Raw genomic sequence first — 20,512 nt, forward strand, 5'->3', positions numbered from 1 at the left:
ACACCAATTTAATTTGTTGGTTCTCAGACTGGCTTCTTCCTTTTTTTTCTGATTTGCAAAAAAAAAAAAGATTCTAGTTCTAAGTCAACTCATATTTTGCCCCCAACAGTTGAGTAAAGTCCTTTTCTTCCTAGTTGCTACAGTTTTTCCATCTATGAATGCAGTGGTTTGATTGAAAGTTCAAAATTCATTGGTTGAATATCAACTCAGCCTATCGTGTTGACTTCATGGCTCCTATCGTAGCATTTAAGCCTATAATAGGATGCCTAGACCTGCTATTACAATGTATTTTTTTTTCTCCCTGTTGCTTCATATTTTTTCTGAAAATATCCGAGAACCAACAATTAAATTGGTGTGGCCTTACAAAATACAAAATAATACCCAAGTGGTAACAACATCTATCTTTTACATCAAACTCACTGACATGATTTCCCCAAAAGCACTTATTGCATTGATAGAGTATATATACATAGTACACATTCAAATACTTTTAACGAGTACATGTATAAAAGCCCCCCCCACCAGCTTCAGAAAAATGTACAATCAAAAAAAGTAAAGAGATGAGCATGTTTGAATGCACAAAGTAGCGATCAACCAGGAAAACTAATTGTAAAATATTGAATATTTACAGACTTATTTCTTTGTACAAGCTCATACCTCTTTCCCTTAAGCCACCTAACAGTTCCAAGAGCACATGTCATTGATGCATTGTGGTCAAAGTCAGAGTTCAAACAGTTAGACAGTCTCATGAAAGTTCATCTGTGTTGAACAACGAGCAGATTATTTTTGGACTGAGCAGAGCACTTTGGACTAATGCTCTTTTAGTCTTACTACTAAAACCTATTCTGATATTTTGTGGAAAGGTTCTCTGTTACCCAATGGATCATAATACCCCCCAGTAAGACCCTTCATGCTTCATTGAAAATGAAAATAAATCTCGAGATTTTTTTTAAATCGCAAAATTTGGTAGACTATAGTTACATGTTCAAAGTTAAAACTTTTGTTCCAAAACTACTGAGGAAGACCAGTGTGACTGGTCGAGAAGCTCTAGGTGTGAGAATCTCTTTGTGTTGGATCAAAAGTTTTAACAATGCCCACTTGTCTAGATTTTTTGTGACACAGATGTCACTGAAATGTAGCTCTAGCAGAATGTTGTTTCTAGTCAAGGGATCTTGTCCTTTGACCAAACCAGCAATGCATCACTTGCCCATGCACATGAGGAACTATGAGGCGGCTTATTTGTGGCAGGGCTCTAGCCAGCACCTGTTTTTCTGTCAAGTGCAGGAACTTTGTGATGGAAAAATTATGAAACCAATCCGTCAACCTTGACTGACAAAAGTGACAAAATCAAAATCTTGGGAAAAAATATAAAAACATCCCAACAACCACCCTCAACCACATGATTTGCTTCTCAAAGTGTGGGAAATTGCATTTTTTTTAAAGGCTCGAAAGTGGCGTCTGTGGTGCAACCGGGTTAGAGCATTGGACTTGGAACCAAGAGGTCCCGTGTTCTATTCTCACCATACATATGCCCCCAAAAGGCTTGAAAATCCAAAAATTACCCACAGACACCCCTAGATTGCAAGCACTCTCCCCCCAACAAGCCTTGAAATTAACTTTTTTTCCTATTGTCCCAGCATTGTCCCAAAAATAAATTTCGATTGTCCCAAAGTGAGTATATACTGTCCTAACCTATTTTTTTTTTTTTGCTTGCGTTCTGACTCCCAGGCACGTTATAATTGCAGAGTAGACAAATTTGAGGGGCTTTTCTAGAGCCAAATGCCGGGACGCGTGCCTGATCAACGAAAGAAGGGCTGACATTCTGATGTTGATTATTTTTCTATTGACCCAAAAATGTCTTAATTAAAAGTGTCTTTTTAGTTGTCCTAGCCTACATTTTAGTGGTCAGTGGCCATCGGGACACTGTTAATTTTGAGCTGGGCTGAGGGAAAGAGTTCTGAGCTGGCTAGAGCCCTGATTTGTGCTGCTCGTGTAGAGGGGCTGTGCTAGACAGTAAGGGATGGCTCAAAGTCTTCGTTCGACGCACTCATAAGAACCTGCAGTGGTAGAAAAACTTTTATTTAATGTTCTGCAATATTGCAGTATGTCAAACACTTGTTCTGCAATTCGGAAATACTTTTTTGTAAACACACACTTGAAAGTCCGGATCTAACATCTGTGTCCATAATATCACCAGGGTCCATAATATCACCACCTTGAGAAACAGACTGAGTGTGCTTAAAGATATTTCTACTGCAACATACTTTTGGTATGTACTCCTTCACACGTCAAATGTACATACCTAGGGTATGTTGCAGTAAAAATATCTTTAAGCACACTATTTCTCAAGGTGGCGATATTATGGACCCTGGTGATATTATGGACACAGATGTTTACATGTACACCCATGGCTTGTAGAAAATTGCATGTTGGCAAACATTCTACACGCAATTTGAAAAATACAGGCAAAACTACATAATATAATTTATTAGAGTTAGTAGTAAACACATTGAAAATATCTCTGCAAAATGCAGACCACAAAGGAAAAAAGGAAAGTGATGTTGACCCAGTTTTAGCTCACTGAAGAGCTAATCTCCCACTGGTCATAACAGAGAAGACAGACACTATGTACAGTATTTACAGGTTCATTGTACCGGGGAAATTCCCCTAGCTCTTTCCAACAAGCACAATGAACAATGGACCACAGCTTAACGTCCCGTCCAAAGGACTGCAACCCCTTCCAGTGACATGCATGTTGGGTGAGCGACAACAGCCAGGATTCGAACTCCTAACCTCTTGGTCCAGAAGCAAGGTCACTAACCACTGGACTACGCATGCTATTTACACTGCAGATTGGGGATCTCTAAAGCTTTGGTCACAACCCGCCGTACGTGCTTCTGCGTGCTGTCTACGTGTAAAAACGTGGGCAAACGCAGGGCATCTGTGCGTGGTGAGTACCATCTCCGTACGGAATCCTACGGATTTGGGAGCACGCAGACACGCCGTAGAACTTGCATGTAAAACTTTTTCTACATGCGGCCTGCGGATTCACCACCCGTGCATGTGAGTACGGGTGACGCGTGTGCCCCGTACGTGCCGTACGTAAGACGCACATGTGAGTATGACCTCCTTACGGTAAAGTTGCAATCGCACAGAGATTGTCACTTACCACTTGCGCAACGTATGATGCACGCAACCGCACTCCTTTCCCACGTTTTCAGCAAAAATGTAGCAGACGTAGCCTCCCAAAAAACGTACGGACAAAAAGCACGTACGGCGGGTTGTGACCGAGGCTTAACACTGACCTGCATGTCACCGTAGACACTGAGTGATGGCTTCCTCCATCGACGAATCAGCAGTGCTAACACACACAGCATGACCACGCCCAGTACTGACCCTACCACTGCACCCACTATCACCATGGTGTCTGGGGATGGAAAAAGAAGACACGGAGGAATGAGCAAATGACAGAATGAACTCATGATGTTACGTCACGGAAGTGGTAGATTGCTCATTCCTTGACAAAGACAGGAGTTGTACGGGCAAAAATTTGGGTACACAAGTCCAATCTCTTGTGTTGGAAATTACAGTTTAAACTGCTTCATGATGACTTGTACATGTGTACCAACACAGATAAACTTTCCCGATAAGAAAGAACTCTTGCAAATCATGAAATAATCAGTAGCTCTCATGACTGGTAGATATGAAAAACAAAGTTAAACGTGTTTAAAGTTAAAACTTTTGGTCCAACACAAAAAATTCTCTCACCTAGAGCTTTTAACCAGTCACTCTGGTCTTCCTCAGTAGACTGACCCAGTGAAGCTTGTCACGTGGCTTCTTTTAAGTGTCTACCTTTGACTCAGTGTTGATGCCACACTTCAAAGAAGCCACGTGAAAAGTCTCACTGGGTCAGTCTACTGAGGAAGACCAGAGTGACCAGGAAGACCATGTTCTTCTACATACATGTACATGTAGTTGTAATCAATGTTGAAGTGAATCTTGAATCAAAACTGTAACTTACTGTGCTTGCTGTCTGCAGAATGCTTCCTGCTTGCTGTTCCTGTCATACAAAGGAGACGGGAAGAACAGAAAGTTTCAGACTAAATTCTTAAGAAATGAAGTTATTTTGGCCCAGACTTCATGTTGGATATCTCATCGGGTGTCAAAGATATTACCGTTATGAATGTAAACCAAGCAGATGTCAGGAAGGAGAGACTGGCCCAATGGAACAAGTAGAGAACCAGTTCTTTACCGCACACTATGTCTTGTCTCATTAGTATATATATATATAGTCTAATTCAAGTCTATTGGGCCACACTAATTTAATTTCTTGGTTAACGGATTTTTCTATAAAACAATGGAGCAGGTGGGCGAAAAAAAATAAAAACAGGCCAAGGCATCCTATTATGGCTCAAAATGGTACGATAGGAGCAATGAAGTCAACACACCAGGCTGGTTCAAAATTTAAACAATGAATTTTTAATGATACCACTGCATTGAAAGATTACTGTAAAAACTAGGATTGTAGGAAGAAAAAAACTGCTTTCAACTGTTCAGGGCAAAATATGAGCACTTTGCAGTTGATTCTGAATTTTTTTTGCAGATCAGAAAAAATGAATCGGGCAAATCCGTTAACCAAGAAATTAAATTGGTGTGGCCTTGATTCAAAATAACAACTTAGTGAAGAAAAAGTAACACTGCTCTCAAGTTGTGGAACTTATTTTCACAAAAACTACCATGTGGATGTGCTTACCTGAGGGACATGGAGGCATGCTGACTGTCTGTTCCCCTAGCTGGAAGAAACTGTACTGCACCGGTCCATTACTCAGACCTAGAACCAACTGAAAAAACACAAAACAACAAATCAAACTGGTGTGGCCGTATCAATCTTATTGTAAATGATAATTATCATATGGATGGGTGACGTTGACCAATCAGAAGGCTCCATTCCATAATCCTTATGACGCCGTAATGTCACAAATAGAGTCAAAACCGGGTCTTTATTCATCCCGATCCATACATTAAACATCCAATAATCACCCGCATATGACCTCAGGTGACCCAAATAGAACACCGCTCTGTTCTAAAAAATCCAAAAATAACTTGAGTTGTGTTCCAATGACCTCGGGTGACTCCCATAAGAACACGTGTTCCCTGCCTTTGACCCAAATAGAACATGAACCTTCCCCAGTGACCTCAGGTGACTCCAGATATAAATAAGAACAGGTGTACCCACCTTTACATCCATGCCATTGTTGAGCCTGACCATGTTGACCTGGTACACACCAGGCAGGGTGTACCCAGCTATGGGCACCTCCAGACCTGAGGGAACAACAAAAACTGGGTAAGAATGGGAGTCTTGTGCATCGGAGGTTAGACATCCAGGTAATAAGATACGCCAAAAACAATAATACTCAAGCAACTACAGTCAAACCTGTCCAAGCCGGCCACCCAGGGGACAGAATAAAAGTGGCCACCTTGGACAGGTGGTCTCCTTGAAGAGGGTCACCTCACAACATCACTGAGACATAAATGGTTTCCAAGTCGAGATATTTTTATGTCAAATGCCGTAAGCATCTTCAGTTCTGTGGTGAATGCATGTGGGGAGGGTGGCACATGGAACAATTTTGTTGAACAAAAACATCATTTAGCAGTCAAGGCAAACTGGCTTTGTCCATCTCAACCAACACAAAAGGCGTAAGAAGTAACCAGAGAAATAGAAAAGAAAGAAGTAGAGTTTTGCATGTTACAGACCTTGTATTGTGTAGGTGCCGTTGTGTGTGAGAGTTTGAGTGTGGTCCAGTCCGATGTCTCCTGACTTGATGTTGACATCCATGGAGACGGGGTCAGCACAGCCATGTAGAGTCACGTCCATCGTAAACTTTACGTCCTGCAAGAACAGCCAAACTATCATTTTATCTCAAATTGTACCCTCTATAGCAATGAACGAAACAAACTCTTTGATGTAGCCTCCAAATTCTACCCAAACTTTCACACATACACAAATGATAACTACTTTCCTCTTTACATCCGAAAACCCACAAATTACAGAAAAAGTGGGATCCTTTGTCTTCCTCTGTCTTCAAAAAAGAAGTCAAACCCAGTAGTTTTTACTAGTACATGTAGTTACTTAGTAGTTTAACTTATTAGTAGTTCTATGCATACTAGTTGTCTGTTTTTATACCAAATGTCTGTTATGTTCCTGCAATAAGCCCTTGGGCATTAATTTGCAATAAAACAATTACTATCACCAAGTTAGTATCAGAGATAGCAGACTTCACCCCCTTACCATACTTCAAAGAGGCAGCCTTGCTGGTAGCTTTTTGTGACCCTAAGAGCTTGAAGCTCATTCTAGGCATTTCTACCTTTTTCCTAAAGCCATGTCAACTTACATGTATTTCCTTGATTTTGCAATTTGACTGCGGACAAAAATACAGTCAAACATGCCCAAGGGGCCCCCGCCTCGTTTTTTGTGATCACAGAATTTTTTTCATAGGCACAAACATAACCGATCTGCCCAGAATGAATTGTAAGGCTACACCAATTTAATTTGTTGGTTCTCGGATATTTTCAGAAAAACGGGAAAAAATAATAAAAAATAGGTCTAGGCATCCTATTATAGCCCCAAACGCTACGATAGGAGCCATGAAAACAACACAAAAGGCTGGGTTAATATTTAAACAATGAATTTTGAACTTTTAATCATAAATGGAAAAACTCTAACAACTAGGAAGAAAAGGACTCAACTATTGGGGGCCAAGTATGAGCATTTTTTATTTGATTCAGAACCGTGATCTTTTTTTTTTTTTTGGCAAATCAGAAAAAAATGAAGAGGCGAATCTGAGAACCAACAAATTAAATTGGTGTGGCCTTATATACACAATTTGAATGACCCAACACTGAAAAACCTCAATGCTATACCATGACATGAATGAATTCAGGTGTTCTACTGCACTCACTGATTGTGTTTTGGCTGAACATTTCACCCCGGTACAGTCGGCGTTCCTTGTGCACCTGATGGTAGCCAGTGTGGGCATGAGGGACGTCACATTGGCGGCCAGCTGGTCTATGGACCTGCACTGCCCGTTTGGATCAACAGGGGGCAGCGCAGGACTGGTGGGCGATGCTTGCGATGTTGTGTCCTGTGTATCAATAGGCAAATAATTAGAAACTAGAAAAATAACATTTGCAAAGCAAGCGCATAATGTTAACCTTCGCATATGGTCTGCTCTGTTAATTATTCCACAAACACATTCATATAATTTATATGGTCAGACAGGAGTTTAAATCCCTCCTGCTATAAAATTGCAACATGGTGTAACCCAACACTAGTTACCATGGTGACAGACGTCTGGTTCAGGTCATTGACCTTTATTTGTTTGGAGAAGAAGAAGAAGAAGAAGGAAACAGAGCAAAAACAATATGTTTTCCTTTGGTAAACACAAATATCATGTATTCTGATACAGTCAGCAATTTTATGACTCTAAGGCATCAGTCTTTGTCAACTAATTACTGTGTACTTAATCATTCAGTGTGTCTATAAGAGTATAATGTCATTTTTGGTTGCTTACTAACTCAGTGACCAACAGCAAACAATTACACTGTACATGTGTACATGTATATTAGATATCCATAACATGGTACATTTCTCCGAGATCAAGATGTACAGTCGACATCAAAAATTTGGAGGTACGTGTTTCTACCATTGAAAAACAGTCACTGATTGAAGAATATTCCTACTAAGGCCACACCAATTTATTTCCTTGGTTAACGGATTCGCCGCTTCGTTTTTTTGCCAAAATGAAATAAAAATAAAAACAGAACAAAAATCCATACTCTCGGGTCCCGAATTGGGGGCCCCAAAATCCACCCGGTACGTTGTAATTTTTCAAAATTTGGGCATAGTTAACAGCATTAAAAATACATTGCTTTAAGGCAGAAACATTTTCCTGAGTGCAATTTGTTTGGAAAGCTAGGTTGCCTCTTCAAAAGTTCGTCAAATTCTTTTGATATAGAACTCGCCCCCCACCCCCTTTGCACATGTCATGTCACCATTCATGGGACAAAACTTCACGGACGACAAACGTACGGCAGATTTACTGAGTCATCGTGCCTGTAACAACATATCATCTCCCTTTTAGATATATATTATATTTTGAAACACGTATTGTGTCGGAAACGTGCTAGTAAAGGGCGTTAAAAGTGATCGGCCCAACGTATAAACTCGGCCTGGGCGGCACATGCACACACACCTTCAAAACGATCTATTTTCCAGGGAATATGTAAAAATAACATGACATAACAATGTATTCTGGCATCACAAACTGTATTACTCCCAAAAAGTACAAAATCCTACCACAAACATGGGAATTTCGCAAAGTAAAAAGTCCTCCATGCACATGCACGTATGTCCATTCACTAAAGCAACTTTTTCTCACGATCGGAAGAGTCCACTTCGAGTAGGGGGAAACAGGTCCTTTTAATTATAGAAGTTACTCTGTGAAAAATACTACATGTGCTTGTGGCATTCTAACAATGTTACATCTTATTTAGATACCTATAAACAGGAGTACAATTACAAATAATGCATTAATTATTATATCTAAATTTTTGAATAAAATGGTTCCCCCTACAAATAAAAAATCCCCATACATCAAGGACTTTATAGTGAAACCCTAGACCATTGAATTTGTGGCAACTTGAAGAGTGTGTCATTGTGGCTATTTGTTTGAATTTTGGCTATGTATAATGTAGCTGTAGCATACCTAAAGTGTATAATGGGAAATATAAAATGGATACTACCGGTAGTATTTGGGAATTGGGGAAAGATAAAAAAAAAAGATATAAAATATCTGTTTAAGTAGTTAATTCTTTTGACAATAACTTTTAAACATTCCTGGAAATTTGTCTAAAACATATATTTAGGATATTGTAAATTTCAAGCTCTAAATAACTTCCATATCAGCCAGACACAATAGAATGCCCAGCCCAGTGGTAAGCTGTGTTCCCTCAACTCTAAGAAAACAATGGGATCTGAACAGAGCTCCCTGATTTAAACCACTCTTTGGAACTTTGAAAGATGAATAAAAGTGAAACCAGTTGGATCAGAGTCTTGTCAACTGACAGTTTGTTGTTCATACAGTAAAGATGTGTATCTTGCAAAATAATACGAATAATTGTAAAGGGATGTAAAAGAAGTTGCTCATGTAGTAATGGTCCTTTCAGTTTAATAAGTGTCCAATATAATGTCTTATATCATTTTGTAACTTAACTTAATGCATTGCTTACTACATGGCTGTATGGCAGGTAGTCTCAAATTTTTATTTTTATTTTTTTTTCGCCCGCCCGCTCCATTTTTTTTCTTGAAAAATCCGTTAACCAAGAAATTAAATTGGTGTGGCCTAACTGTTACTTTTAAGTAACTGATGAACTTCTTGAGCAATAAAAGTTTTGAATACTTACTGGAGCTGGAGTTGTTACAGCAGGTTTTGGTTGAACAGTGGGTCTGACTGGAGGCTGTGGGTGTACTGTGGGCCTGACTGGGGGTTGTGGGTGTACAGAGGGTCTGACAGGGGGTTGTGGGTATACTGTTGTCCGTGGAGGCTGGGGTGGTTTTGTGGCCGGTCGTACAGGCTCGGGCGTTGGGTGACCTGTGGGATGGATTGTCAACAATTTTTAAACACTTTTTCACACATTTTTAAACATTTCTTCACACAATTTCACACATATTTTACACACTTTTTCACATATGCTGGTGTCCCCTCTGGTATATTTCCTGATGTGGGTAACTTTAATTTCTGAAAGTTGCTGACCTGCACCAGTACAAGAAGTCTAAAGCTGATCGATACTTCACTGATGGATGGCTGTCAATCTCACCCGAATCTGATATCTGAGAGCAGAATGCAGACAATCACAGTGATCTGCCAGGGGGGACACCGTAAGCGAAAGCACATTGACTTCAGGGCTCTAGAACAGTGTTATATTTGAAAGGTCCCCTCTGTGACGTCTATTGCTTCAGGAACATTACTAACCTGGGGTACAAGAGGGGACAGAGATGTCCTGTTCTGGGATGACATCATACTCCAGAGGGTAAACCATCATACCAAAGATTTCTGTTCCTCCCAAAAGTTTCACCTGGAAAGGAAAGAAGAATTCATCAATCATAATACAACACAACATGAGATTAATCAACCTTCCTGTCATATTCTTATACAAATGTATTGATACTGGAAAGGATACAGAACATGTACATGTATGTAAGAACAGTGTAGAGACAAATAGGCACTAATAAGTTTTTTTCAGTATGCTGCCACATAGCTGTTTCATCCAGTAGTCACAAACTATAACTTCAATATACAGCAATCCATTTTTTCACTGCACTGCAAAAATTAATAGCTACAAACTAAAATTAATGTACAGTATGAGTGTAAGATATGATAATTGGAATTCTAAAAATATGAGATTGTGGGAAAAAGTGTTACCCCGATGGACAAAGTGTCCTCATCCTTCTTCTCCAGCTTGACTTGTAGATACCCCTGTATGTGCTCCTGGATCCCCAGCACAGGAAAATCACCACTTAACCCTGCAAACACAAACATACAAGCATCACAATCTGTATCTGTATCTGCAACATGTCTTTAACATTAAAAAAGCTTCAATCATCCAGAATGAGTGCTCCCAGGGCTAGGACAAAGCGGCTCCAGCAGTCCTTTCTCCATAGGGCCATAGCCCTATACAACAAAGAACTGACGTATCACTAGTTTTATTTTTCCTAAACCTCATCTGTATATAGTTTTTTGCTTGGTACAAATTCTTTATGTATTATAGTGTATATGAGGGTGTGTATATAGTGTTTGTTTTGCCTATTGTAACTTTTATTTTCTGTACGCAAACTCTTTCAATTCAGGGATTCTCATCCCTGCTGCAAGGTTTGCTTTTGGTGTTGAAATAAACTATCTCTAAATACTGTCAATTTGACTTTGAGAACTTTTATCAGAACTTTTATCAGGGCTTGAAATTCATTTTTGGGAATAGGTGCACTGGTGCACCCAACCTTAAAAAATAGGTGCACACAATTTTTTGGGTGCACCATATAAAACAAAACCTAATTACAGATCTTACTGCTCCTCCTCTGAGCTTGAGTTTGAAATGGGAGCTAACTTCAAAATCTTACACAAGTACTTCAACAAAGATTTTATTATTTTTCTGACACTTCAATGCCAAGAATATCCTGTACACTCTTAAACATTTAATATGTACAAAAATACCTACAAATATATTTGGGTGCACCAGTGCACCCACAGAAAAAAATTGGGTGCACAGCTCCAAATTTGGGTGCACTAAGGTGCACATGCACCCAGTATTTCGAGCCCGGGAAGAGCATAATAATTATGTACATGTACATGTCTATTGTTCTGACCTGGTATCTCATACATGTCGTTGTGCTGGATAGTCTGGTGGTAGTTGACACCTAAAGATGGCACCACCACGTTCACACTCATGCTGACAGGGGAGCTGCAGTGTTGGAGACTGGCTGAGGTTGTGAACTCCGTACCAGCCTGGAGGGGGGATAGGGGGTTATGTATAAGTTTTTATTATGTTTAGGCCATGTTGATTTGATGATATGGATGACATCCTCTGGGAACCCCAAAACTGATGCGAGCATGTGAATAAAAAAAAAAGTTTGACAGAATGGTATGGTGAACAATCTACTCTTCAAATTCATTTTCTTACATTTTTGTCTTTTTCGTTTGATTTTGCCATTCTACGACATTGGTATCTTTTTCAAATATTTCTTTACAACAATACAAGGGATACAGAATACACTTCAAATGAAAGGTATCCTTAGCCTCTACCAGGCTTTGTGAGGTGGCTGGAAAGAGTAGAAATTGGCCAAATAGAGAGACAGCATGCCAGGGGAGTTGGTCTGCTGGAGAGAATAGTTTGCCGCTCCCGAAGCCTGTGCAGAGTTGCTATGATCAAATGGTATAAAAGTATTCCCCTCATTATTCCAACAAAAGAACTATCTCAGTGCAGAAGATCATTTAAGCAATAAACCAACCAGTGCATCGTGGGGAAACATGCTTGGTATGATCTTTAATAGTATTATTATATGGGGTTCTCTTTTCTCTAAGTTTTGTGTTTATTTTGACGGGAAAACGTATGGACATTTTCGTGACTTCTGAGACTTTCTGTTAAATGTTCACACCGCCATTCATGTCACTGTCCGTCACGGCCCAGTCGCAAAGCAATTAAAAGGATAATCTAGCTACTTGGCACCTATGAGATTGTGATTAGTGAACTTCAAAGAATGTAGCGACCCCCGACAGGCTTCGGGTGTGGCAAAATGTACTGTCTAGCCGACCAAACTCCCTTGGCATGTTATCTCTCTATTTGACCGGTCTCTACTCTTTCCAGCCTCCTCCCAAAGCCTGGTAGAGGCTATTGTATCCTTACCAGAGCAGTCCCAGTGCAGGCTATCCCTGTGCAGCTATCATTGCGATGACAGTGGATGGTCCCGCCTGGGGGGGACCGGATCTGACTGATAATGTTGTCCAGAGAAGTGCATTCTGGGTTGGCAGGCAATGCAAGGTACCCTGGGGGAAAAATATTGAATCTTTATTTGCAAGTCCATGCCAGCTTTTCATGCACATGGGGCTGAATGCATACATCACAGAATACGATGTTACATGTATATTATACTGAGTAACATAGTACATGGGATAGAAAAGAATAACGTAAAAGTCTTAACAACTACAGTACTACTAGAGAATACATTCTATCTAATCTAGGTCTTGAAGATTTCTTCTCTCCTTTTAAAGAAAATGGAGATGAATTCACAATTAATAGTTTTTCGAAATTCTATTGTGTGTTCATTATAATATTGGTAGACATAAGATGACTGAATATCTCTTTCTTTGTTCTACTATTAATAGAGAGTTTTGGATTGCAATTGCTGGATACGTAACTTTCATTAATAAATGGTACTTACAGACTAGCTACCAATACTAGCTGTATAACAGTATACTGTAATTTACTTTATGTTCACGGTACCAAAAGTTCATGGTCAGAGAAAAATGGACATGTTCCCGGAAGTATATATTCGCGGTGGTGACAGATGCAGGAAAAAGAAAGTCCTGGAATTATTTGTTAACTATAATGATAAGTTCACGGTACAGAAGTGACAGTGAAAACTGTGGACATTATACTTTTATAGTAACGTTACCATAAAAAATAAGGAATTACAGTATACAGAGCTACTGGAAAGGGTAGCAGTCCGTTAAGCTGTGGTCTACTGTTCATTGTGTTTGTAAAAAAATGCTTTTAATGGAATTTCTCTGGTACAGTAACGTTAATTAAGCCTATAACTTTATTTAAATTATATATACTGTACTGTACAAAGCATCTGTCTTCTCTGTCATGGCCAGTGTTAAATTGAGCTAAAACTGGATCGAAAAATCACTTTTTCCCTTCTTAATAAACATTTATTTTAAGCCTATCTCTGGTTTTTAAAGTTTGCTAAGTTGTGTAAAGGTACTAGTAGTTTGTCAACACACACTATCTCTGGTTTCGAAAGTTTGCAAACATAGTGTGTTAAGTTAACATAGTTGGTAAACACTTCAGACATTGTAAATATACTGTCTTACGTCTGTAAACATATTTTATAAGCACTCTTGTTACCATCAGGTAATATATTATGTCTATATAACGAGGTTATCTAGTTGCGTGCCCTCTCTGCCTGGTACGTAAGTCGACAGGCGGCCATTTAAAATTTATACCTCCACAGGGCTCGAAATACTGGGTGCATGTGCACCCAAAATTGGAGCTGTGCACCCAATTGTTTTCTGTGGGTGCACTGGTACACCCAAATATTTTGTAGGTATTTTTGTACATATTAGATGTAAATAATATACAGGATATTCTTGGCATCTAACGTTAAGTGTCAGAAAATAATAAAATCATGTTGGGATTGCGCAATAGGCGTAATTCCCGGGGATTGCACTGGAGATTGAGGAGTTGGGTCGCCCCCCTCTAAGGGGAAGCCAGGGGCGCATGCGCATTAGCCTGTTCATTTTCCAACCGAAAGGGAGCAGCCATTTTCGGTCCTTTAGCAATCTTCTGTCTTCCGAACCATGTGGGGCGCTGGAAAGCGTAAGACCCGTAAACCAGCCCGATTCAGCGACTTCACGGACGACCCGGACTTGGCTGACGACTTCTCTCATGACTCCGACGCGCTGTCGGCCCATTCTTCGCGTCACAGTCGGTCGGGACTCCAGGAGCACATGGAGCGTGAGCTCCAAAACATGAGCAAAGACTTGGAGGAACTGAAGCTGGACATCCAGCGCACAAAGGACGACCGTACGACGCCCAAAGAACCGCTGGCACGGCAGTCTTCAGGTCGCAAGAGGTCGTCTTCTCCCTCCTCGCAGCGTTTATCGAGGATTTCGGCCGCCGTGCTGAGAGATTTTCGAAAGATGGCAGGTGACGTCACGAAGCGTGCCAATAGCTCTCCGCCCCCCTCCCACAGGTCCCGACGCCCGTCTCGGAAGTTGCACAGCTCCCCGGAGTTCTCGTCTACGTCCTCATCTTCGGACAGGAGTGTGTCTTCTGACACGAGTTATGGAGGTAAGCCTTCTCGCTCTCGATCTAGTAAGAAGAAGAAGTCGATGAAGAGCGGCTTACATAGAAAGGCAACAGATAGTGTGAAATGCCGAGTCATATATCCGCAAGAACGCCTGCCCGTCACGGAGGCAGGGGCTGTGAAGTACCATGATATGGAATGGCACCAGTTTCTGTACGGCTCTATGGATATCATTATATCAGCTGATGTGTCGAGGGCTGAGCGTAAACAACGCCAGAAGATCCTGAGATTCCTCATGCTTGAGGTACCAGAGTTCGGGTACAAGTCCATCCTTGACTTCAACGCTCACATCTTTGGGATGGTAGAGAGAAAGGAACTGCACTGGACGGACAGGAAATTCATGAAAAAGGTCCAGGCGATGAAATCACAGCATTTACGGCGGCCGTTCGAGCACAAGGGTGGATCAAACAGTTCAAATCAATCTCAGAGAAGATACCTGCCAATGACATGCAAGGACTATAACAAGGGGGCATGTGAAGCCAGTCCTGATGCTAAACGGGCACATAGGAACAGCACTGGCCAAACCGTTTACCACTTCTGCCGGCCTTGCATCATCATGCGACAATCACGACAGGAGCACCCGGCCACACAGTGTCCCTACGGCGACCCGGCATACAGGGCTAAGCACACGCCCCCTGCCGGCCAGACAGCATGACTAGCTCCACCATCAGCCGAGTCTGCTAGCCTACTGACCGCACGATTTATGGACATGAATTCGGACTTCCCTTCTCCTGTATTGGCTGATGACCTTGACCTATGCCCATGGGCCGTACCTTGCCGTCCTGAGACTATAGCTACACGCTCCTTCCCATCCGATCTGGAGCTTCTAGACTTTCCCGATGATATGCAAATTCCTAGTTTATGGCCAGATCCGTACCACACGCTGCCTCCGTCGTTACCAGCAGAGAGCATGTCGCCCCCCGTGCCTTTCCCAGGCGTATCGCACACCGTAGCACCGCTCCCACACGGTGCCCAGTCCTGTCCCGTTGCATCGCTCCCATGCGGTCGCCAGGACTGCTCCGTAGTACCGTCCCCAGGCGGTGACCCGCCCCGTTCCGTGACATCGCGCTCCTGTGGTGATGAGCCGTGCGCTTACAGCAACTCTTCTCCGTCAGTTCGTCAGGGTGATTCCGGCTGCCCTTCAAGCACGTCCACTGAATCAGAAACACTCTCTCACCCACCCGACCAGACAGTCCCAAATGCGGCCATCGTGGACAGCTCCACCTTCCGAGATCTGCATATCACAGTGGAGGCTTCCGGACAGTATAATTTCCAATCATGCAGGATCCCAGTCCCTTCTAAGTTGAAGGTCCCGGTCTGGCGCCAGCTTTTACAGGACTACCCAGACAAAGAGATCTGTGATTTCTTGGACTTCGGATGGCCTATCGGTTATGTGCTTGATACAACGCCCACCCCGACCTCCCGCAATCATAGGTCAGCCGTGCTGTTCCCTGCAGATGTCGACAGGTATTTAAGGGTTGAAATGGCCTTCGGCGCTATACAGGGCCCTTTCTCGAATCCCCCATTCTCACCTTCCTTTATGACGTCACCGCTGCAGACTGTTCCCAAGAAAGAGTCAATGCATCGCCGCGTCGTCGTTGATCTCAGCTTTCCGGCGGGAGGGTCAGTAAATGATGGAATACCCCCACAGCATTACCTTGGAGAACATTTGGCAATCCCTCTACCAGGCCACTCCGCCTTCGAGCGTTTAATCCGTGACAAAGGGCAGGGCTGTCTACTCTTCAAGAGGGACTTGAGTCGTGCCTATCGCCAAAATACCAGTTGACCCCAAAGACTACAATCTACTGGGTTTTCAGTGGGATGACCAATACTACTTTGACACTGTGTTTCCCTTTGGCCTGCGCTCCGCCAGTATGGCCTGCCAGCGGACAACTTCAGCAGTGCGGTACATCTACAATGCCCGAGGATTTGACTGTGTCAACTATATTGACGACTTCGGCTCCGCCGAGTTTACAGACCAGGCTGATACAGCTTTTCATGAATTGGCTAGGGTATTCACTGAACTGGGTATTCAAGAATCCCCAGAGAAGGCCTGTCCACCATCCACATACCTAGTGTTTCTTGGCGTTGGTTACGACTCTGTAACCATGACAAAGTCAGTCACTCCCGAAAGGGTGGACGACACCCTTGCAGAGCTCCGAGTTTGGATTGGCCGGAAACGGGCTCGCAAAAAACAGATCCAGTCCTTGCTCGGGAAGTTAATGTTCATCACAGTGTGTGTTCCTCAGGGTCGAGTGTTTCTGAATCGGATGATCAACGCCCTGAAAAGGCTTGAAGCGACATCATCACATGATCAGATTGAACTTGGACTTCAGAAAGGACATCAACTGGTGGGCCAGTTTCCTGCCCGAGTTCAACGGAGTGCGTCTGATCCCCATGTCACCGTGGTGCCCCCGGGCGAAGTGTTCGCCACAGATGCCTGCCTGTCCGGATGTGGTGGCATTGCAGGTCACCGGTTCTTTCACCGACAGTTTCCCCCGTGTATCACCCAACAAGATCTACCTATTCATTGTCTCGAGCTGCTAACGGTGATTGTCTCGTGCAAACTGTGGGCTTCCGCGTGGGCGGGCAAGAGACTGATGCTTGCCTGCGACAATGAGGCTTCCGTACACGTCATTAACTCTGGCCGTGCTTCAGATCCGTTCTTCCAGGAGTGTGCGCGGGAGTTGGTGTACCTACAAGCAATCTACGACTTTCAGCTGGCAGCACAACATATACCAGGCGACCAGAACACTATCCCTGACTGGTTGAGTAGGTGGCACCTGCACCCATCTTATGCACGAAGGTTCAGCGCCGCCGTACTGATCGCAGAATGTGTAGAAGACGAGGTGCTGGACGAGATGTTCAAATTTACTCATGTCTGGTAATTTGTGTTTCCCCCAGGCGCACGACTACAGTGGCACCTTCTCGAGATAGACACGAGAGCGACCCAGGCTGCGGTTTTCAACATCAGCACCGCTCGCAACCATCAGACCCACATCAACACCTACCTGGATTTCTGCAAGTATTTCCACCTCACTCCCATGCCCGCTTCCGCGCACCAAATTGCGTGTTACGCACAGTTCCTCTCCCGCACACTCCGTTCGCCTGACTCAATCTCACACTACATGTCTACCGTCAAACTACTTCACCGCATGAACGGATTTACCGACTACACTCTCCAGCATTTCGAAATCACACACACAATGAAAGGACTCCGGAAGAAGTTGCAACACCGCCCGCGTCAGCATACCTTGGTGGACGTGGCCTTACTGACGCGTCTGCATGGCTGTTTCAATCATGACACCCAAAAAGATGCCGCAGTCTGGGCTGCTCTGCTCTTCTGCTTCTTCACCTTCTTCCGCCGCTCCAACGTTGTCCTCGACTCCAAGACGTCGTTCGATCCGAAACGTCATCTCCAACGCAAGGACGTACTGACGTCCCCCTCTGGTCTACTAGTCTATACCAAGTGGTCCAAGACTCTGCAGCACCGTGAACGTGTTCTACAAATTCCCTTGGTCCCAATACCAGACTCCGTCCTATGCCCAGTCTCTGCATATCAACACATGTGCACTTTAATCCCCGCGTCTCCTGATTCACCAGCCTTCGTCCTGCCAAGTTCGACAAACACTGCTCGCCCGCTGACCACTTCCGTCCTGGAGAAGGCTCTAGCCAAGGCTATCAAGGCCCTGGCCCTCCCCAAGGGTGCAGTCACCCTCCACGATCTGCGCAGGGGTGGGTACACCCTCGCCTTCCAGGCGGGCGTTCCGAGAGAGCTACGTCAGCTCCACGGGGACTGGAAATCAGATGCAGACCATCTCTACCTGACGGCCAACATCCGCGATCGCCTGAAGCTACCATCTGCTCTGAGGGACTACATCCTCCGACATACGAGCACATGAACTCTCTATGAATGAGGACTCTTGGCACATGTTCACTGTTATTATGTAACTGATGTTAACGGGCCGAGCTCCTTAACGCTACGGAGCCGACTGTTCCTCATGTAACTATGTTCGATTTCAGTATTTAGGAAATGTAGATCTTAAGACATAGAGACGTTTGTTCTTTCCTAGTTTCCCCCTTTAACTTAGTTACAACCCTTGTTCTTCTAATGTTGCACGCGTTGACCCAGATGTATTACAGCCTGGTATGTTTCCTCGTTTATCTAGTTGTTGCCGCAAACCGTTAAGCTCCACTTGCTTTATGTCAGATTTTCCAGCAATATCCTGTATGTAACTCCGAGCACTTCATCCACTAGTTAGTTAGCAAGTTGGCTAGTTTGTTAGTTAGTCTATAGCACTAGTTGTTTAGTTCCCATGTGTTGGGTGGGCGGTTCCTCTCCTCTCCTCATACCTTCCTGCTTTGGCCGTCTCGCTCTCTCGACCCTGGCGCTCAGAGGTCTTTTTCTCCTTACATCGATTAAAAGCTCTGAATTCGGCCAAATGCAGGTCTCAGTCTCTCTCTTTTAAGTGTAATCATGTTGGGATTGCGCAATAGGCGTAATTCCCGGGGATTGCACTGGAGATTGAGGAGTTGGGTCGCCCCCCTCTAAGGGGAAGCCAGGGGCGCATGCGCATTAGCCTGTTCATTTTCCAACCGAAAGGGAGCAGCCATTTTCGGTCCTTTAGCAACCCACCCTCCCTCCCACAATGCAACAGGCTCAGCATTTGCGCCAATGGCTTTCTCTCCACACATGGCGCTCAGAGGTCTTTTTCTCCTTACATCGATTAAAAGCTCTGAATTCGGCCAAATGCAGGTCTCAGTCTCTCTCTTTTAAGTGTAATCTTTGTTGTACTAGTACTTGTGTAAGATGTTGAAGTTAGCTCCCATTTCAGATTCAAGCTCAGAAGAGGAGCAGTAAGATCTGTAATTAGGTTCTGTTTTATACGGTGCACCCAAAAATTTTTTGTGCACCTAAGTTTTTAGGTTGGGTGCACCAGTGCACCTATTCCCAAAAAATTATGAATATTTTCGAGTCCTGAACTCCAACTCTAGATGCGTCACAGTATAAACACAGCATATCCGCAGATATAAAACTATTTTCAGCGAATGAGATATATTGCCTAAAACACCTGACGTATGGCATGAAAAAAAGTGAACCTAAAATGCCTTAACATACTGTGTTTATCAAAGTTTACAAAGACTAGTTTTTCTACTAAGACATCATGTTGCGTTGTGTTAAATTTTTGGACTGCCTGCCCCCCTCCCACACTCAGAACGTTGCAGCTGTCAACTGTACAGATAGGAGGTGGCCTAAACTCTTCACTTACCTTGTAGAGTAAGCAACAGCAATACGGCACAAGTAGAACCCGTCTGCATGTTTGTGTGGTTAGGATATGGTCCGTTTTGTTGGATATTTTGGGCTTCTACAGTTCTCCGTAAGCCTTTCGCTGCTGATTTTGTTATGGTAATTATGCAGAACGTGCCATTCTTGTTGGGGGGTGCTAGGAGAAAAGTAAAAAAAAAATACCAGGATGTGTAGTCAGGTCAAGGTGTTGGATGTATTTAATAAGTAACGAAATACTTTATTTTTTTGTACAAAATCAGCAAAATATTTACAGGTTTGTTAAAAAAAGTAAAGTTGTATTGTTTTCACCGGTGCCGTGGGGAGCTGCCATGTTGGATTATGACGTCATGCAGGCGCCATCTTGTTTCCATGCTTCTGTACATGCTTCTGTCAGAATTACTAGTATCCAAGGACTATCTGATATGCTTTTGATTAACAATGGTTTGTTTCTTTAAGTGAAGAAAAAACGAATAAGACTTACTCTTTGGACAGAATATATGTGATTACTTCACGTAACATTGACATATAAGTCTTGAAGTTAAACTTATATCATAGCAAATCTTGATTAAACAATGTAGTTAGCC

At 43.0% G+C, this 20,512-nt stretch overlaps 1 protein-coding gene across 1 annotated transcript; it reads right to left on the bottom strand.

Annotated features, from left to right (window-relative positions):
- Positions 1 to 1,710: 1,710 nt before the first annotated feature.
- On the bottom strand, positions 1,711 to 20,068 carry LOC109468326. The gene is made up of 13 exons (XM_019766576.1): positions 19,912 to 20,068; positions 12,457 to 12,596; positions 11,420 to 11,558; positions 10,482 to 10,582; positions 10,032 to 10,134; positions 9,463 to 9,650; positions 6,960 to 7,142; positions 5,755 to 5,890; positions 5,237 to 5,322; positions 4,754 to 4,841; positions 4,022 to 4,060; positions 3,306 to 3,427; positions 1,711 to 2,057 (listed from the first exon to the last, which is right to left on the bottom strand). The coding sequence occupies exons 1-13, from the start codon at positions 19,958 to 19,960 to the stop codon at positions 2,007 to 2,009; spliced, it is 1,425 nt and encodes a 474-aa protein (XP_019622135.1). The 5' UTR covers positions 19,961 to 20,068; the 3' UTR covers positions 1,711 to 2,006.
- Between the last annotated feature and the right edge of the window lie 444 nt (positions 20,069 to 20,512).

This window comes from Branchiostoma belcheri, unplaced genomic scaffold (genome assembly GCF_001625305.1).
Source record: "Branchiostoma belcheri isolate BF01 breed outbred unplaced genomic scaffold, Haploidv18h27 scaffold2, whole genome shotgun sequence".
Taxonomy (NCBI): Eukaryota; Metazoa; Chordata; class Leptocardii; order Amphioxiformes; family Branchiostomatidae; genus Branchiostoma; species Branchiostoma belcheri.

Coding starts and splice junctions, on each gene's coding strand:
- LOC109468326 (XM_019766576.1), bottom strand. CDS start 19,960: ATGCAGACGGGTTCTACTTGTGCCGTATTGCTGTTGCTTACTCTACAA. Junction 5,891..6,959: donor GTTCAGCCAAAACACAATCA/GTGAGTGCAGTA, acceptor CTGTTCTTGCAG/GACGTAAAGTTTACGATGGA. Junction 5,323..5,754: donor CGGCACCTACACAATACAAG/GTCTGTAACATG, acceptor TTGTTCCCTCAG/GTCTGGAGGTGCCCATAGCT.